The sequence below is a fragment of the Monocercomonoides exilis genome (genome assembly GCF_001643675.1).
Source record: "Monocercomonoides exilis strain PA203 chromosome Unknown scaffold35-1074681, whole genome shotgun sequence".
Classification (NCBI taxonomy): domain Eukaryota; phylum Preaxostyla; order Oxymonadida; family Polymastigidae; genus Monocercomonoides; species Monocercomonoides exilis.
This window is the reverse complement of record NW_027150580.1, coordinates 195,428-213,147: the sequence shown is the minus strand read 5'-3', so window position 1 is coordinate 213,147 and position 17,720 is coordinate 195,428. Positions and strand designations below refer to the sequence as shown.

The following is a 17,720-nucleotide window of genomic DNA, read 5'->3' as shown; positions in this document are numbered from 1 at the left end:
TCGTTTCAAAAATCAGTGTGCCGTTCAAAATCACAAATTGTTAGTGACTCATATGACTGCTCGTCATCCAAGTGCTAAAATTCCTCCTGAATAATCGTCTTTATTCACATTCAACCAATCTTCAAACTCAAATTTAGTTAAACATTTATCTCGCCATATTTATGTGTTTTATTTTCTATTGTGAAAATATTTATAATTAAATGATTGAATTAAATGACTTTTTATTTTTTACACAAATGAAATTGTAAAATAATTACAGTTTTTCCAAGATTTTTGAAATAAAAGTTAAATTGAAAGCAAAAAGGAAAGGAAAAACATAAACATAGAAAAAAAGAAATTTTTCAACAGAAAAACATTAAACTTCACAAAGTTTCAATAAAAGCATAAATTTCACAAGTTAAATAAGATCTGAAGGATAAAAAAATAATTTAACTAAGAGAAAAAATAAAAAAAAAGAAAGTTCAAAAATAATTTGTTACAATAAGGAAAAGTTCTGCAGCAAAAGGCTGGATTTTTTTCCAATGATGAAAATCTTTCATAGACGTCAGGGCTTCGATAACCGCAGCATCGCCTTGAAGCGAGCAAACAACTCCCACTCCCACAACGTTATTCAAGCAGCACACTCCCAATGCCTTTAGCATCATTTGAAGTGTGTCAAAGTACTTTTCTGGAAGCTCCGATGCACCAAAAGCTGTCTTCATCTTCTGCTCTTCTTCACACAGCCTCACAAACTCTCTTCGGATGGCTGCTGCCAGCGCCGGGATCGCGATTTCGTACAGCGCCTGGTTCGAACTTTTCTCCTCTCCCATCAGAAGAGCAATGTTGTGGATGATGCACACTCCCCCTGGCTGCAAAAACAGCGTTTCCTTGTTCTCCACCATCGATGCTGCAACTGACAGGAAGAATGAGACTCGTTCTGGTTCTGTCAGGTACTTTGCCCCGGCTGGAGTGGCGACAAGATTCACAATCACCCGCCCACACATCACACTCAGTGCCAGCTCGCATTTGGAGGGAGAAGGCAGAGGAGAAGGAAGAGAAGATGAAGGAGAAGGACATGACAGAGATTTTGAAGCTGCAGCCATTGGATTGACAACTGGCAGTAAGAACTCCTTCGCCAGCTCCATCGCAGACAGAGGAGCCAACACACTTTTCTGCTTCTTCTTCTCTGCCCCATCCGCACAATCTTCACTCATGCTATTACTCATACTCTTCCCTTCGTCCATTCTCTTATCTTCTCTCTTATCTTCTCTCATATCCTCCCTCCCAGCCAATGAAGGGTCCTTGCAGAGCGGATGGCAGCCCTTCGGGTGGAGTGCAAGAACGCGCAAGAGATCGATCACAGGCAGCAGCAGAGACGAAGGCCAGCAGCAGCGGAAGCGGGTGAGCAGGGCAACAAGGCCAGGAGGCAGCTGAAGATGAGGTCTTTTGTCACTTTCGGTGCAGACGGCGGTGAAGAAAGAGCAGACGGGGGAAGAGTTGAGGAATTCCTTGTCACGGGTGGAGAGGATGCCCTGGTGGGATTGGGAGTCAGATGAAGGTGAGGTTAGAGGTGTGGATGAGGTTGGGGTTGAAGAAGGAAAAGAAGAAGAAGAAGAAGAAGCAGGAGGTTGATAAGGTACGAATGATTGTGTAGTAAATGGGAATATTGTTGATTGCTGGGTGTGAAGCAAATGAGCACGAGGAGGAGGCGGAGGAAGAGAAAATGTCATTTGTCCAGGTGTTGTGCGTGAGAGGAAGGAAGAAGAAGAGAAAGAAGAAGAGAAAGAAGAAGAAGGGGAGGAGGAGGAAGAAGAAGAAAGAGAAGGAAAAAGTGGTTGATGAGGAAACGAAAGAGAAGGTGCAGAAGCAGATAGAGATGGGGTGGTGGTTCCTGTTTTTGAGGGGAAAGAGAAAGGAGAAGGAGAAGGAGAAGGAGAAGGAGAAGAGGAAGAAGATTGAGGGAATGATGAAGAAGGAGTAAAAGAAGGAGCAAAAGAAGAAGAAGAAGAAGAAGAAGAAGAATGTTGAGGATATTGTTGACTTGTTGTTTGTTGAAGAGCTTGTTGACTTTGTTGACTAACATGTTGTTCTTTCGCCTGCTCCTCGAAGATGACAGCGTTGTCGAAGAGGCGGGTGAGGATGCTGTTGATGTCGATGTTCTCAAACAGATATGGCTTAGGCGACGAGATGAGAGGGCAGCGCTCAGCTAAATCTTCCACATCCATTGCAGAAGTTAACTCTGGATCTGTCTCTGTATCGTTGTCGATGTCCATTGAAGAGGAAGAGGAAGAAGAGAAAGGGGAAGAAGAAGATGATGATGATGAGGAAGAGGAAGAAGAGAAGGGAAAAGATGATGGTGAAGGAGTTGATGATGAAAAGCAAGAGCCAAAAGGAGAAGTTAGAGAAGAAGTGGTTGAAGGGAAAGGAGGAAAAGGAGGAAGATGAGGAGGGAAAGAGGGATATGGCTGTGATGATGATGATGATGATGATGATGATGATGACAATGAGAAAGGTGAAGCATTCTGTGTGTGTGTGCAAAATGGCAGTGGAAAAGGAGAAAATGACTGAAATTGAGTCTTTTGTTGAGCATTCATCTGAGTCAGAGAGGAGTGTGGCTCAGTCTTCTGGAAGATGCTTTTATCAGAGCAAAATGGGAAGGGCGAAGATGATTGGACGGATGCTGATGAAGCTGAAGATGAAGAAGAAGAAGAAGATGATGATGATGATGATGATGAAGAGAAAGGAGAAGAATTAGGAGAAGTTGGAGTGAGAGGGAAAGGATTGTTGCAGCAATAGTTGACAAGAGTAGCTGAAGGTTGAGTGTTTGATGGAGAAGAAGAAGAAGAAGAAGAAGAATTTGAAGAGGAGGAGGAGGAGGAAGAGGAGGAAGAGGAAGAATAAGAAGGAGAGAAAGATGAAGAAGAAGAAGAAGAAGATGATGATGATGATGATGAGCTGCTTGAGGCATCTTTGGAGCCCTTTTCCGGCGCAGTTAGAGCGAGAAATATCATTGTTTTGGGTGCGGAGAAATTATGATAACAAAATATATTTAATTTTTATTTATTTATTTTATTTTTATTATTTTTGAAAAAGAAATTTGAAGAAGAAATTAGAGATGATTATGTTTGTAAGGTTAATAAAATAAGTACATACAAAGTACTTCTTCAATATTGACTCCCCGCCCATTTTATTGAATGTATCTATTACATAGGTCGGAGAAATGCCATCTGGCAGTTTTGTTTGGGAAATAAGAAGCTGCAGCATGTGAGTCATATCCAATTGAGGGCATTGTGAAAATAGATTCGAAAATTGTTCACATGGCTTGGATGGACAGCTTGACGCCTAAGAAAATATAAGTTTTGTTGATTAATAAAGGGGGGAAAAAAGAAATTTAAAAGTAGATGATGTTATTATTGCACGAGAATTTTTGTTTCAGAAAATAAAACTCCTCTTCAAAAAAAAATATATAATTCAAAATAAATATCACACCTTCGAACCACATTTGAGCGGGTCACAATTTCCGTAAAACATTTCAACAAATGGTTTTATTTGTTTCCCAAATGCTGTTGATGAAAATTCTTTTCCTAAATCCAAAAGATCTTTTGAAAAAAGTTAATAAATAATCGAAGACAAAAAATAATTCAAACCAGTTGGAAGATGTTTTCCTGTTAAAAAATTAACTGCTGTGTCTGCGAAATCGATGCAATTGTTTCCAAATAGTTTGTAATTTTCAGCAGTAAACTGATCGCTATTTTGTTCTAAAAATTGTTCAAAAATTTCTTGAGAAAGATACGTTTGCCCAAAACTGAATGAGAAATTAAAAAATATATAAAATATTAAATCTTTCAATAGTATAATTAACCGCATACGGTATTGTTTTATCTGGAGTTCCTGCTGTAGTTTTTCCCTTTTTGATTAAAAACGTGATAATTGACAAATAGGAGATTTTATTGTTTAAAGATATAATTGCTTGCATACAGGGATATTTCTTTTTATGATTAAAAAAATTAATATTGAAAAGAATTTCAATAATTTTTTATTATGAAAAAGTTTCTATTTATCTGTAAAAATACCTCATAATGCCTCCACTGTAGTAGTATTCATTTCCACTAAATATGAATTTAAATCATATTTGATGCATAAAATGTAAAAAAATTATAATTGCAATTTCAAATATTAAAGTCAAATGAAAAATAAAAAGCATACAAAACAACTATTCCAACATGCCAAATCCCTTCAAATGTTTTGCCACATAAAAATGGAGATAATGCTTTTGCAATTCCATGAGATAAATCATAAAGATTCAAGCTAACGGGCTTTGCATCCATATGAAATATTTGTTGTAAAAATGATATGGGAGCGGCGAAATTTATGTTCAGTCTTCTATTAAGGTTTCAATTTTATTCTTCAAGACTTACCACAAAAACAGCAATTACCGAATTATGTCACATATGAATGGTGGGTTATAGATAAATGATACACATGTTATTTTTTATTTTGTTTTTCAATTATTTTTTTAATTGAAAATAAAAAAGAACGAAACACCGATCATTTTTCAAAAATAAAAATATTATTTTTGAAAACTTCCTTTTGTTTAATTTTTTTTAAAAAAAATTTCATTGTTCATCAAATTTCTGTTCCCACCTATGAAACTTTACCAAAATGGAAACAAAACCTAAACATTGTTATTATTTCCATTATACTGAAGTTACGTGAGTTGGCACAGAAAATTGATGTAAATATGAATAATTTTGTTTTATTTGAAAATTAAACAAAAGGAAGTTTTCAAAAAAAAAATTAGCCATATTTATTCTACATGAAAATGACAGTTTGGAATACCAAATGCGTTCGCATTGAAAAGGTTCATTATGATGAAAATTATCAGATTTATTTTTTGAGATATTATTGAAAATTCGATCTTGTCCGATATTTTTTTACCCAATCTTTTATTGTTATTGAAAAAGAAAATACAAAATGAAAATTATTTTCTTTTCGAAATATATTTTTTTTGTAAATATTAATAAAAACAGTTGTGCAACGATAGAAATCGGCAAATAATATAATTAACAAACAAATAAATAAATTTAAAATTTTAATAAATGTGGGACAAAATTCTTGCTTTTATGAAAAAAACAATAATTTGTTCCAAACTTTTTCCACTTTCATATTATAACAACTCAAACATTTTCATACAAAAATGTATTGAAAAATAAATAAAAAATGAGAAAATTTTTCGGAAACTCTTAAAGGAACAAAATTCATAAAGCAAAAAATATCGTCCCATATTTAAAAAGATGCAAAAAAGTGTAAAATGAAAAAGAAAAAGTTTTCAAATTATGAAATCTTATTGTATACAAGTATTTGAACTTCAGGTGACAAGTATTTTCTTGAAGGAAACAACAATTCAAAAAATGAAAAGTTCTCCAATTTTGAAAAATGATATATACAGTCTAACTGGATATAATCACGTCGGATATAATCACATTCGTTTACAGTCACATTTTTCCATGCACCGATATTTTTGTCAATTTTTTCATTCATTTTTCATCAAATTTAAACACAGAGCTGAAAATATATAATCACATTTATTATTATAATGGGCGATTTTTTCAACGAAAAATCGATTTTTTGTTCAAGAATTTCAATTTTAGCTTTGTTAATATGTGCTCAAATAAGTCAAAATAATATGTATTTATGAAAAAAATTAATTACGCAAGTGAAAAAAGTGTATTTGTATAGAATTTCCAAAAATAAAAAAATCGACACATAATTATTTATTTCAAAAATTAATTTTTTTTTCTGTGAAAAGCATCATCGTGTATAATCACAATTGGATATAGTCACAAAAAGTTGAACAAAAATCGATGTGATTATATCCGGTTTAGACTGTACAGATACAACAAAAATAACTCTCAAAAACTTGGTAAATTTTACCTTGCATTTTGAAGCTCGGAAATTTTCTTTTTTTGCATTTTGACTGAATGTTCGATAAAATTGCTTGAATTACAAAAAATCTTTTTGAGATACAAACATTTCATCACGAAGAAAAAAGAAACGAAAACAAAAACCTTTCTTGTTTGTAAAATAATTAATTACTGAATAATACATGTAATTAATTTGAACTGGAAATTTAAAAATCGAAGAATTCACCCAAAAACAAAAAATAAAAAAAAAAAATACAACAGAAAAATAATTAATAGAAAAAAAGGTTTAAAATAATATTCCAAATGAACATTTCATAAAGAAAGCATCAAATAAAATAATAAAACATATAAAGCGCTGAAAGTGAAATGAAATACTTCGGTTCTTTAAACATAACAAAACGTGCAACCTTTTTCAAAATTCTAAAAAGAAAAAAAGAAAAAAGAAAAAAATAATATTTTTTATATTAAAAAAAAAACAAATTCTGTTAAAATACTATGTAAAAAAAAGCCACATAATATTCAAAGATGTAGCAAACAGGAGCAAACATGACCAGCTCATTTGATATTAACACTATCAAAAATATCTTCTCCTAAAAAATTTGGTTTCATTGAAAACAATATAAATTTAAGAATAAACTCTTTCTTTCTTTTTTTTTTTTCACGTTGCAGTTAAAGACAACCATAAAAAAGTGAAGAAGAAGAAGAAGAAGAAGAAACGATCAAAATGACATTTATAATCATCAGTAATATCATTCAATACATTCAATAGATGATACAGATTATAAAGAAGAAGAAGAAGGCGGAGGAGGAGAAACTGGAGGAGAATCAAGTTGTGAAGGAGAAGGCGAAAGAGAAGGAGAAGGCGAATGAGGAGGTGAATGAAGAGGTTCAACCATTCTTTCTTCTTCTACAATCAGTGGAACTTGGTCAAAGTTTTGTGTATTCAATGCAGGAGAAGGAGAAGGAGATGAAGATGAAGAAGGAGAAGGAGAATGTGAAGAACTTGCAATCAGTTCAGATGCAACAGGAGTGAGTGAAGAAGGCTCTGCTGATGTTAGTGAAGAAGAAGAAGAAGAAGAAGAAGAAGAAGTTGAATTTTCTGGTGATTTTGTTACCTCATCTCTAACTTCTTCTTCTTTTCCATTCACTTTGACTTCTCTTGCTTTTTCTTCCACATTATCATCTTCTCTTCCTTCTTCATCATTATTTTCTTCTCCTTCTCCTCTTTCCTCTCCATCTTCTTCTTCTTCTTCTTCTTCCTCCTCCTCATCGTCATCGTCATCATCAGATGAACTATCAGCTTCTGAAGAGAACTCCAATGAAGCAGGCTCTTCTGAACTTTCATCTCCTTCTGATCCATCTGAACTAGATGAGCTATCACTTTCACTATCATCATCATCATCATCTTCTTCTTCTTCTTTTTCTTTCTCTTTCTTCTTCTCCTTCTCTTTTTCCTCTCTCTCTTTCTCCTTCTCCTTCTTCTTCCCAACTCCTTTATTCTTCAGCACAAACCTCAGCTGTGTTGGGTCGTGTGATGTATGAACAAAGAGTGAGTCATGTGATGAACTGTCAGCATCTGAACTGCTCAAAGACAAGAAGCGATACGAAGGGAAGGAATAAGGAGCAAATGAAGAGTAAGCAGATAAGGTGGAAGAAGAAGAAGAAGAAGAAGTTGGAATAGGTGCTTGTGGATGGAAATGAGTTTGAGCTTGAGTTTGCATTTCTTTCTCTTTCTCTCTTTTATTCTCCTTCTCCTCTTCCACATCTCTCTCAACCTGAGACAACACATTCCCTTCAGAGTCAGTCGCTGGCGTAGCCACAGCAGGCATTTGCTCTGACAAGATGTTGCTTTCAGAGGAAGAGGAAGAGGAGGAAGAAGAAGAAGATTGAGAAAGAGGAAGAGAAGGATATGCCATGGGAGAAGAAGGAGGGGGAATTAAAGAGGAGTCAGAGAAGCATTGATTGGATGAGGGAAGTGAAGATGATGGTGCATTTGAAGAGGAAGAAGAAGAAGAAGAAGATGATGATGAAGATGAAGCTCCAATTGAATACGAGAACGAAGATTCTGGTATCTCCACTCCCTTTTCACCCTGTGTTTTCAACTGTGTCTGTGACATAATCGTCATGTTTGAGTCTGATACAGAAGCAGTCAATTCAACAGAAGCTTCAGCCTGCTGTTGGTTTTTCTGCATGTCCATCAACTGCATCGCTGCCTGCGCCCTGTCTGTTGGCATCACCACCACCTGCTGCTCTTCCTCTTCCTCTTCATTCTCCATCAAACACTCTCCCACTTTACTCACCAGCGTCATCGGCATTGCCATCTGCATCTGCTTCTGTTTTTGCATTTGCATTTGCATCTGCATCTCCATCTGCCCTGCATTTATTCCCCCTACCCCACTCTCAGGGTCCGGAGAAATAGCTATTTCTCCGAGCTTCTGAGTTACTCCGTGCATCGGTAGGGTGCATGCGGTGGCTGTAGCAGCTGCTGTAGCTGCAGCCAGTGGGTGTGTAGGTGACAGTAAGGGAGGTTGGGCTAATGGATTCCTCATAGCAGAAGTAGTTGCAGTAACAGCAGCAGTAGCAGAAGCAGGAATATTAGCAGGAATATTTGCAGAAGTAATGCCAGTCGCATTCACAGCCTGTGGATAGCCCTGTATATGGGGATAACCCGCTGCCAGAGGCGGTGTTCTCTTCCCCGCCGGAGACGAGGGATATGGCTGAGCAGCTGCTGCTCCTTCAAATGCAGAAGCAGCTGAGTGCAAGCGAGGAGGCAGAAATGGAGGTGTGGGGGGAGGAGGGCCAGGGGTGACGGCTAAGGAAAGGGCAGGGGTTTGGGATAAAGCAGGGGTCATGGATAAGCCAGGGGTGGAAGGAGGAGGAGCCTGGGAATAGTTGTATGTGGAAGGATGATTGGGAATTGCAGACGTTCCAGAAGTGGCAGTAGCAATGGTGGAGTTTGGAGCAGGGGAATAAGGGGAATAAGGAGAAGATGCGTGATGGAGGGTGCTGGTGGGGTTGAGCTGGGTGGTAGCTGTTGCAGCTGAAGACAGAGGGTTCATGGTTATAGTGGCATTAATGACATTTGTAGGATTAGCAGGATTTGTGGTATTAGTCGCATTTGTGGCTATTGTGGCATTAGCATTGGGACTTGTTAGTGTGGTTGCAGTTGCAGTTGCAGTTGTGTTTGTGGCTGTGACTGTGTTGGCAGCAGAGGACATGTTGGAGTTGATACTGGTTGAGTCTGGCTGGCGGTACTGGCGAGGCTGTTGTCAATGTAAATTCAAAAAAAAAAAAAAAGATTAAATAATTAAAAATTTTTAACAATTAATTGATTATTCCTTTTAATAATTCCAAATACATTGAAGAAACACACTTTCCAATCGAATTCTCTCTCATTCAGAGGCACCCTTTCCATCAGCAGCTCAAACGGCCTGCGAAGGCTGGCATAGTCTGGATCTTCGGCAAATTCGAGTTTTGACACGGTTCTGTAGAACATCAGAAATTCTGGGGGCATCTTGTCAAAGAGATGGTAGTCGGGATATTGCGATTTGTAGACACTGAGAAAGAGTGGAGATGTTAATGAAATGAAATGAAATAAAATAAAATAAAAATAAAAATAAAGAAAGAAAGAAAGAAAATGAAATAAAATGGAAAAAAAGGCAATGAAAAAAATTAGAAATTGTTTGAATTTTAATCCAATAAAAAGAAAAATATAAATTACCAAGAAAACATTATAGCAATACAATAAAAACAAGAAAACCAGGAAAAGCAAAGAAGAAAAAAACACGTTCTTTCAATAAGTTATCTCACATACTAAATTTTATTGCATCTATCTTGTGGGCTCATTTTCTCTTTAAACTGCCAAGGAAGATTTCCTTTGAAAAGATAAACAAACAAATACGCCAGTGATATCAAATCATCCCTTCGAGAAGGTTCAAATTCTCTGTGCACATTCTATCAAAAAGAAACATTAAAGAATGTTTGACATTTCATTTAGATAAGAAAAAAGATTTTATTTAAATTATTAATTATACTTTTATCGAAATAATCAATAAGTGAATAAGCATACAACAGAGATATATCTGAGAGTCCCAACAACTCCGTGATGATCAGAAAATGGCATGTGAGCATGAGTCACAGGATCTCGATATTCTTTTGATAAACCAAAATCAATCACATAAATTGTGTCGCATTTATCACCTAATCCAATAAGAAAGTTTTCGGGTTTAATATCTCTATGAACCTAAATAATTGAGAAGAAAATAAGATATAAAAATTCTAAATATTTTCAAACATATCCCATGTTGTGAAGTGTTTCAATTCTCGTTATGAGTTGTATAGCTATTTGAATAACAGTCACAATTGAAAATCTTCTTGATGCTCTTTTATGAAGATCATCAAGAGATTCACCAAGAAGCTCCATAACCATAGCGTTATATTGCTTATTTGTCCAATAGTATCTAACTTCAGGATATCCTTCATTTAGCATCATCCTTTTATATCTGTTGTATTCCTGTTCCAGTTTTGGTGCATGCGTTCTAGAAAGCTGTAAAAAATCATTTATTTGATATCGAAAACGGTGCAAAAACTTCAAACTTCGACTTTTGTTGCATAAAGTTTTCTGGATTCATTACTTTCACAAATAAATACAACACCTGTAATATAAAATAAGTTGAAAGTAAAAATATTAATTGGTAAATGAAAAATAATTCATACCAAAAGATCCTTTTCCAATAAGTCTTAAAAATCTGTATCTACGCCCAATAATCGGAGGAAGTTGCTGGAAATCACTTCCCTGAATATCTTGCTGAAATGTGCATATAAATGGATCCATTGTCGAAAAATGAAACTGTAGTAATAATATTTTTTAATAATATGTAAAAATAACAATATGGAAAGCCAAACTTTTTCAATCTTCTGGAATTATTATCAAAATTACCATAATTATATGAAAATCTTGGAAATTGGCTGATTCTTTTCCTCAACTTGAAACTGAAAAAAGAAGTTGAATCAGATCGATTTTGATTTGGCGTTAACCACTGAAGCAAAAATAATTGCATATAACTTTTTTGAATGGTATTTTTTGTATTGTTTTGACGTTTTTTCGTTTTTCGTTTTCAGAATAAAATTCAACCAAATTTGAATGATGAATGAAAAATTCAGAAATAAGAATACATTGAGCTTTAAAATAAATAAAAAATCTTAAATTCCAAAAAAGTTCATTTGACGTGGAACAATTATATATATGAAAAACTAAGAAAGGTTACAAGGATTGTTGAGAAAAGGAAGTTGATTTCAAAGTGCTAAAGCGAGCCATTTTCATGGTGAAATAATAACAATTCCAAAATTTCAGAATGGAATTTTTAAGATAAAATACTCTCAAAAAATAGTGGATTTTTACAGTTCTTATTTTAGCATCAGCAAAACATCCAAGATGACAGGAATAATAATAATATTAATTATATTTTCGAGATATTTTCAAAGAATATGAAGAGATTAAAAACTGATATTAGAAGAATGTGGAGTGTTTGTTGTTGGCAGAGGAGACGATAGGAACGAAGAAGGAAGAGGAGAGGAAGTGAAAGAAGAAGAAGAAGGTGAATAAGAAGGTGAAGACGGAGAAGTAGGAGAAGAAGGAGAATGAGAAGAAGAAGACAAATTTCTTGGTGAGCGAATAGTTGCTAATGAGCCTGTTGTGGCTTTGTGGCGGATGAAAGAGAGAGAATGGAATATTTCATCTGGAATAGATTTACTTGGAGAAGAAGAAGAAGAAGAATGAGAAGGAGAAGATGAAGTTAATTTATTTGAATGGCTGGGTGATGAAAGAGAAGCATTGGAAGAGAGAGGAGAAGGAGGCGTATCCAATGTGACAGAGGAAGATGAAGAAGAGGAAGGAGAAGTCAAAACAGCAGCAGAACTAGGCAAAAGAGTGGGTTCAGTGAACAAAAACAATGAAGAAGAAGAAGAAAACGGAGAAGAGGAAGAAGAAGAGGAGGATGAAGAGGAGGAAGAAGAAGAACCAGAATTATGTTTAACAGCTGATGCTATTTCAGATCGAGTGACATGCAGAGGCGAATGAATGTTTGAGGGGTCGTCGAGTTTTGCCGGCAAATAATTTAATTCTGGGCGAGTTGCCGGCAAAATTGGTAGAGTATTTGAAAAATGGGTAAGATTGATAAGATTGGTAAGATTTTGATGAAAAAGAGAAGAAGAAGAAGAAGAATTTGAGGAAGAGGAGGAAGAAGAAGAGCTTGAAGGATAATTAAGAGATAATGGAGAAGATAAAGAAGAAAGAGACAAAGGAGAAGCAGAAGAAGAGGATGAGGAGGAAGAAGAAGAATTAGAAGAAGAAGAATTCAATGGAGAATCCCAAAATGGCTGATTAGCAGCTGTTTCGCAGGCAAATTGCAGATATTTGTGAGAAATACGTTTTGTGGGTGAGAAAGTGTCAAATGCAAATAAATCTGAATGATTTTGTTGTTTTTGTGGGTTTTGGTTAGTTTTTGGATGAGAAGAAGAGGAAGGAGAAGAAGAAGGAGAAGAGGAAGAAGAAATACGAGAAGAAGAAGAATAAGGTGAAGAATTAGGTGAAGAAGAATTTGAAGAATATTCCTCAATGTTATCAGAATTCATTGCAGAAGAAGAAGAAGAAGAAGAAGATGGAGAAGAAGAAGAAGAAGATGATGATGATGAATGAATTGGCTGAAACAAGTTCAGAAGAGGATATTTGAGGGCGAGGCGGACGGGGGAATAAGGAGGAAGAGAAGAAATATCAACAACAGAAGAAGTTTGATGGGAAGAAGGAATGGAAGAAGAAGAGGAAGAAGAGGAAGAAGAGGAAGAAGAGGAAGAAGAGGAAGAAGAAAGAGAAGAAGGATGAGGAGAAGGATGAGGAGAAGGAGAGGAGGAGAAAGAAGAGAAAGAAGAGGGGGAAGAAGAATATGGTGCAGGTGAAGGTGATGTTGTTGTTGATGATGATGAATGAAGAGAATGAGAAGTTTTGGATAAAGAAGAAGAAGAAGAAGAAGAATTAGAAGAAGATTTCATCATATTAGTTGTTCCTCCAATAAAAGGCAAGTTTTCACCACATGATTTGAATGTGAGATTGGCTTTTGATTGAAATTCTTCTTCTTCTTCTTCTTCTTCTTTCTCTTCTTCTTTCTCTTTTCCTTGAGAATATTCTTCTTCTTCTTCTTCTTCATCTTCATCTTCTCTATTTTCCTTCTTCTTATCCTTCTTCATCCCATTCCTCTTCTCCTTCTTCTCCTTCTCCTTCTCCTTCTCCCTCTTCTCTTCTTTCTCTTCACTAAATTCATCAACATCATCATCATCATCTTCTTCTTCCTCCTCCTCTTCTTCTTTTCCTCTTTCCTTTTCCTTCTTCTCTTCTTTCTTCTTCCCTTCTTCTTTCTTCTTCCCTTCTTCTTTCTTCTTCTTCTTCTCTTCTTCTTCTTCTTTCTTCTTCCCCATCTCCGTAAACATCATCATCTTCTCCATCAATTCTTCATATATCTTATTCTTCTCCTTCGCTCTTTCTTTCTCTTTCTCTTCAAACTCTTTCTTCTTCCTCTGAAATTCCATTTCTGCATATCTTGCTGCTGCTTCTTCTTCTTCTTTCTTCTTCTTCTCTTGCTTCAATTTTCTTTCTCTTTCTCTTTCTCTTTCTCTTCTTTCTCTCTCTTTTTCTTTTTCTTTCTCTTTTTCCTTCTTATTTTGCTTTTTCGCAATTTTATCATTATTTTTCTTGCTTAACTTTCTTCTTTCTTCTTCTTTCTTTTCCTTTTCTTCTCTTTCTTCATTCTTCTTCTTCTCTTCTCTTTCTCTTTCTCTTTCTCTTTCTCTTTCTCTTTCTCTTTCTCTTTCTCTTTCTCTTTCTCTTTCCATTTCTTCCTCTTTTCTCTTCTTTTCTTCCATTTCCCTCTCCCTTAGTCGCATTCTCAATTCGAATATCTCATCTTTTGCTTTCAATAGCTCATTTTCTAATTCTTTCTCTTTCTCTTTCTCTTTCTCCTTCTTCTCCTTCTCCTTCTCTTTCTCTTTCTTCTTCTCCTCATCTCTATTACTTCTTCTCTTCATCTTGTTCTTCTTGTTCTTCTTCTTCTCTTCTTTTTCTTTCTCTTCTTTCTCTTTCTCTTTCTCTCTTTCTTCTCTTTCTCTTTCCTTCTCTTTCTCCTTCTCCTTCTCTTTCTCTTTCTCCTTCTCTTTCTCTTTCTCCTTCTCTTTCCTCTCCTTTTCCTGTTGATCTTTCAGCTGTGCCACTTTCTCATTCAACTCTGACAACTGCCTCATTATCAATGCAATATCTGAAGCATTGAGTGTATTTGAGATGTTCTCTTCATTCTCTTTATTCATTTCATTCATTTCCTTCATTTCTTTCTCTTTCTTCGTTGAATTTGGTGTATTTTGAGTATTTTGTGTGTTTTGTAAACATTCTGGATTTGCTTGATTTGTTTGACCTGTTAGTTCATATTCAGAAGAAGACGAAGCAGCAGAAGAAGCAGAATTCAATTTTTCTATTTCAGAATGCCCAGGTGAAGCAATATGTGCTTCTTCTTCTTCTCTTTCTTCTTCTTCTTCTTCTTCTTTATCAAAATCATTATCTTCTTCACTTTCTTTTTCTTTATCCAAATCTTCTTCTTCTTCCTCTTCTCTTTCTTCACTTTCTTCTTCTTCCTCAGCTGATGAGTCAAAATGATGAAAAGGAGAAGTTTTTGGGGAAGACAAAGAAGTTGGCAGGAAAGTGGAAGAGGAAGAGACAAGAACAGGAGTGTGGGACAAAGGAGTCACTTCAGAAGGAGAGGAAGAGGAAGAGGAAGAAGATGAAGAAGAAGAAGAAGAAAGAGAAGAAAGAGAAGAGGAAGACGAAGAGGAAGACGAAGGAGAGGAAGGAGAGGAGGAAGAGGAAGATGAAGCAGAAGCAGAAGCAGAAGCAGAAGCAGAAGCAGAAGCAGAAGCAGAAGCAGAAGAAGGTGATGGAGATAATGATGAAGAAGATGCTGCTGCTGATGATGTTATGGATGAAGCATTCTTTGATTGTTGCAATTGATCCGTGTCTTCGTTGAATTCTTCTTCATTCGAAGAAAAACTTTCTCTTTGTTCATCTTTTCCTTCTTCAACACATTTCTCTTCCTCCTCTGCTTCAACCTCTTCATAATGAAATCTTTCTTTTTCTTTTTCTCTTTCTTCTTTTTCTTCTTTTTCCTTTTCTCTTTCTCTTTCTCTTTCTCTTTCTTTTTCTCTTTCTTTTTCTCTTTCTTTTTCTCTTTCTTTTTCTCTTTCTTTTTCTCTTTCTTTAACTTCTTCTCCTTCCTCTTTTTCTTTTTCTTCTTTCTCTTCACAAATTTCTTTTTCTTTTTCGTTGACTTCATCATCATCATCTTCTTCTTCTTCCTTTTCGTTCTTCACTTTCTTTTCTTCTTTTTCTTCTTTTTCTTCTTTTCCCTCTTCTTCCACTTCTTCTTCCTCTGCAACCACTTCATCCCTTCTACATCTTTCTTCTCTTTCTTCTCTTTCTTCACTTTCTTCTATTCCTTTCAATTGTGCTTCAGAATAACACAACTTTTCATTTTTCCTTTCTTCTTCATCCTTTTCCTCTTCTATCTTTTCCTCTTCTTCCTTTTCCCTTTCTTCATTCATTGATGAAATTTTATTCCCAAGAACTTCTTTATCTTCATAATTATTATTATTACTATTGTCATCTTCTTCCTTCTCTTCCTTCTCTTCCTTCTCTTCCTTCTCTTCCTTCTCTTCCTTCTCTTCCTTTTCTTCCTTCTCTTCCTTTTCTTCCTTCTCTTCCTTTTCTTCCTTTTCTTCTCCTCCTTCTCTTTCTCCTTTCCTTTTCCTCTCTTCCTCCTCCTCCTCCTTCTTTTTGAACTCTTCTTCCTCCATTCTTTTTCTTTCCTTCTCATTCTCTTCTCTTTCTTCTTCTCTTTCTTCTTCTCTTTCTTCTTTGTCCACTTCTTTTTCTTTTTCTTCTTCTTTGTGATTCAAATCTTCCATATTTTGAATCTTTTCGTTTTCTTCCTCTTCATCTTCTCTTTCTTCCTCTTCTTCCTCTTCTTCCTCTTTCTTTCCTTCCTCTTTCTCTTCTTTCTTTTCCTTTTCCTCTGTTTCATCATTTCTTTCATTTGATGTTTTTTCATTGCTTCTCTCTTCTTTCTTCTCAACAGCATGTTCATCTGCATCTGCCAATAAAATGCCTTTGTTTTTCAATTCATCATCATCTCCTCCTTCTCCTTCTCCTTCTTCTCCTTCTCCCTCTTCTCCTTCTCTTTTGGATTCTTCATCTTTTTTGCCTTCTTTATCCTCCTCTTTCCCCTCCTCTTTCCCCTCCTCTTTCCCCTCCTCTTTCTCCTCCTCTTTCTCCTCCTGATTATATTTTTCGTTCACTTTCTTTTCTTCGTTATTATCTTCTTTCTCTTCCTCTTTCTCTTCAATTTCTTCCTTTTCAATTTCTTTATCTTCTTCTTCTTCTTCTTCTTCCTCCTCCTCCTCCTCTTCTTCTTCTTCCTCTTCTTCCTCTTCTTCTTCTCGTTTCTTTTCCTCTTCTTCATCACTTGATGCTTTCAAATTAACATTATCCATTTCTCCCTCTGATTCATCATTATTTCCTTCTTCTGTGTAGTTCTCAGTTCTCTGCGCTCCCTCTCTTAATTTCATTTCTTCATCTTCACTTCTCCTATCTTCACTTATTGAAATATTATTTCCTTTGTCAAAATTCCTTTCTATTTCCCTGGATTCATCCCCAGTAATCTCCTCATTTCTCTCTGGAAAGTCCGTTTTCGTGTTGTCATCTGCCTTTAAACCTTCTTTCATTATTAAAACGCTATTCTGCTCATTTTGCTTAGTGTTTGCTTCGCTGAGTGTTTTATCCTTTATAATCAAGTTTTCATCGCTCAAACTTTTATTGAACTCAGCGCCCTCAACCTTATGATTAACAAAAATTCATATAAACAAAAATGTATTAAATTTCAAACTGTGCAAATTTTCATTTGACTTTCAATGTGTTGTTCCAGAGAAGCAAGAATTTGCTGAGAAGCCCTCATCCAATTTTCCTTAAAAAAATATACAAAAATTAATTCAATATAACACCAACCATTAAGTTAACACACAAGAATGTCTACAGCCTTGCAATGCTCATTTTCTGGATATACTTTTTCTTCTTCGGCTTCTGTTGCCCGCTGGTAATTTTCTCCTCCAAGTTCACTTTGAACAGCTTTCATTGAATCATCCTCAATATTTTTAATATTATCTTTTGCAGCAATGATCTGTTGTCTGAGATTTTCTATAAACTCCTCAACTGAATATCTTAGATTGTGAAGCCCAGTGAAATACATTTTCGAAGTGATGGAATTATTAGCGTATGACGATCTCAATTCTTCAAATTTTGCCACTGCCTGAAAACCAGTCAATAATTAATATATTAATCGTGTTGAAACAAATGTTATAAAATTTTGATTTCACATAAAATGTACCTCTTCCAAAAACGCTTTGTTAGAATCACTTTGTGCGTTTACATCCGCAAATGTTTCATGCTCTTCACTTCCGTCAAAATCTGACATTAAAACTTCTTTGAATTGATCGATATCAACCATAAAAATAAGTTTGAAATAATAAACTGAAGAAATGAGCAACATTCAATCACAAAACAATTTGTCATTCAGGCTTGAAAACAACAAATAATGAAAAGAGAAAAATTATTATAATAATATTTTCTTGAATAAAATTAACAGAAACAAAGTCAGTTAAAAAACAGAAATCGAAGTATTTTTCGAGGGCAAATTTCACTTTGAATTTACAAAAATGAATCACAATAAA

General features: G+C 35.3%; 3 protein-coding genes across 3 annotated transcripts; all 3 read right to left on the bottom strand.

Annotated features, from left to right (window-relative positions):
* Positions 1 to 91: 91 nt before the first annotated feature.
* MONOS_11220 (putative thioredoxin family protein) lies at positions 92 to 4,307 on the bottom strand (the record flags this gene model as incomplete). Its single annotated transcript, XM_067863732.1, has 8 exons — positions 92 to 2,957; positions 3,133 to 3,321; positions 3,469 to 3,578; positions 3,627 to 3,784; positions 3,849 to 3,886; positions 3,958 to 3,967; positions 4,053 to 4,088; positions 4,186 to 4,307. The coding sequence occupies 8 exons, from the start codon at positions 4,305 to 4,307 to the stop codon at positions 462 to 464; spliced, it is 3,159 nt and encodes a 1,052-aa protein (XP_067723855.1). The 3' UTR covers positions 92 to 461.
* Positions 4,308 to 6,039: 1,732 nt separating this feature from the next.
* MONOS_14753 (putative Casein kinase I) lies at positions 6,040 to 10,737 on the bottom strand (the record flags this gene model as incomplete). Its single annotated transcript, XM_067867582.1, has 7 exons — positions 6,040 to 9,166; positions 9,277 to 9,460; positions 9,718 to 9,857; positions 9,973 to 10,146; positions 10,198 to 10,449; positions 10,500 to 10,558; positions 10,620 to 10,737. 7 exons carry the CDS (start codon positions 10,735 to 10,737, stop codon positions 6,683 to 6,685), a joined length of 3,411 nt encoding a protein of 1,136 aa, XP_067723854.1. The 3' UTR covers positions 6,040 to 6,682.
* Positions 10,738 to 10,968: 231 nt separating this feature from the next.
* Positions 10,969 to 17,464, bottom strand: MONOS_14751fu14752 (uncharacterized protein; the record flags this gene model as incomplete). The annotated part of the gene is made up of 4 exons (XM_067867581.1): positions 10,969 to 16,829; positions 16,880 to 16,957; positions 17,015 to 17,299; positions 17,378 to 17,464. 4 exons carry the CDS (start codon positions 17,462 to 17,464, stop codon positions 11,400 to 11,402), a joined length of 5,880 nt encoding a protein of 1,959 aa, XP_067723853.1. The 3' UTR covers positions 10,969 to 11,399.
* Between the last annotated feature and the right edge of the window lie 256 nt (positions 17,465 to 17,720).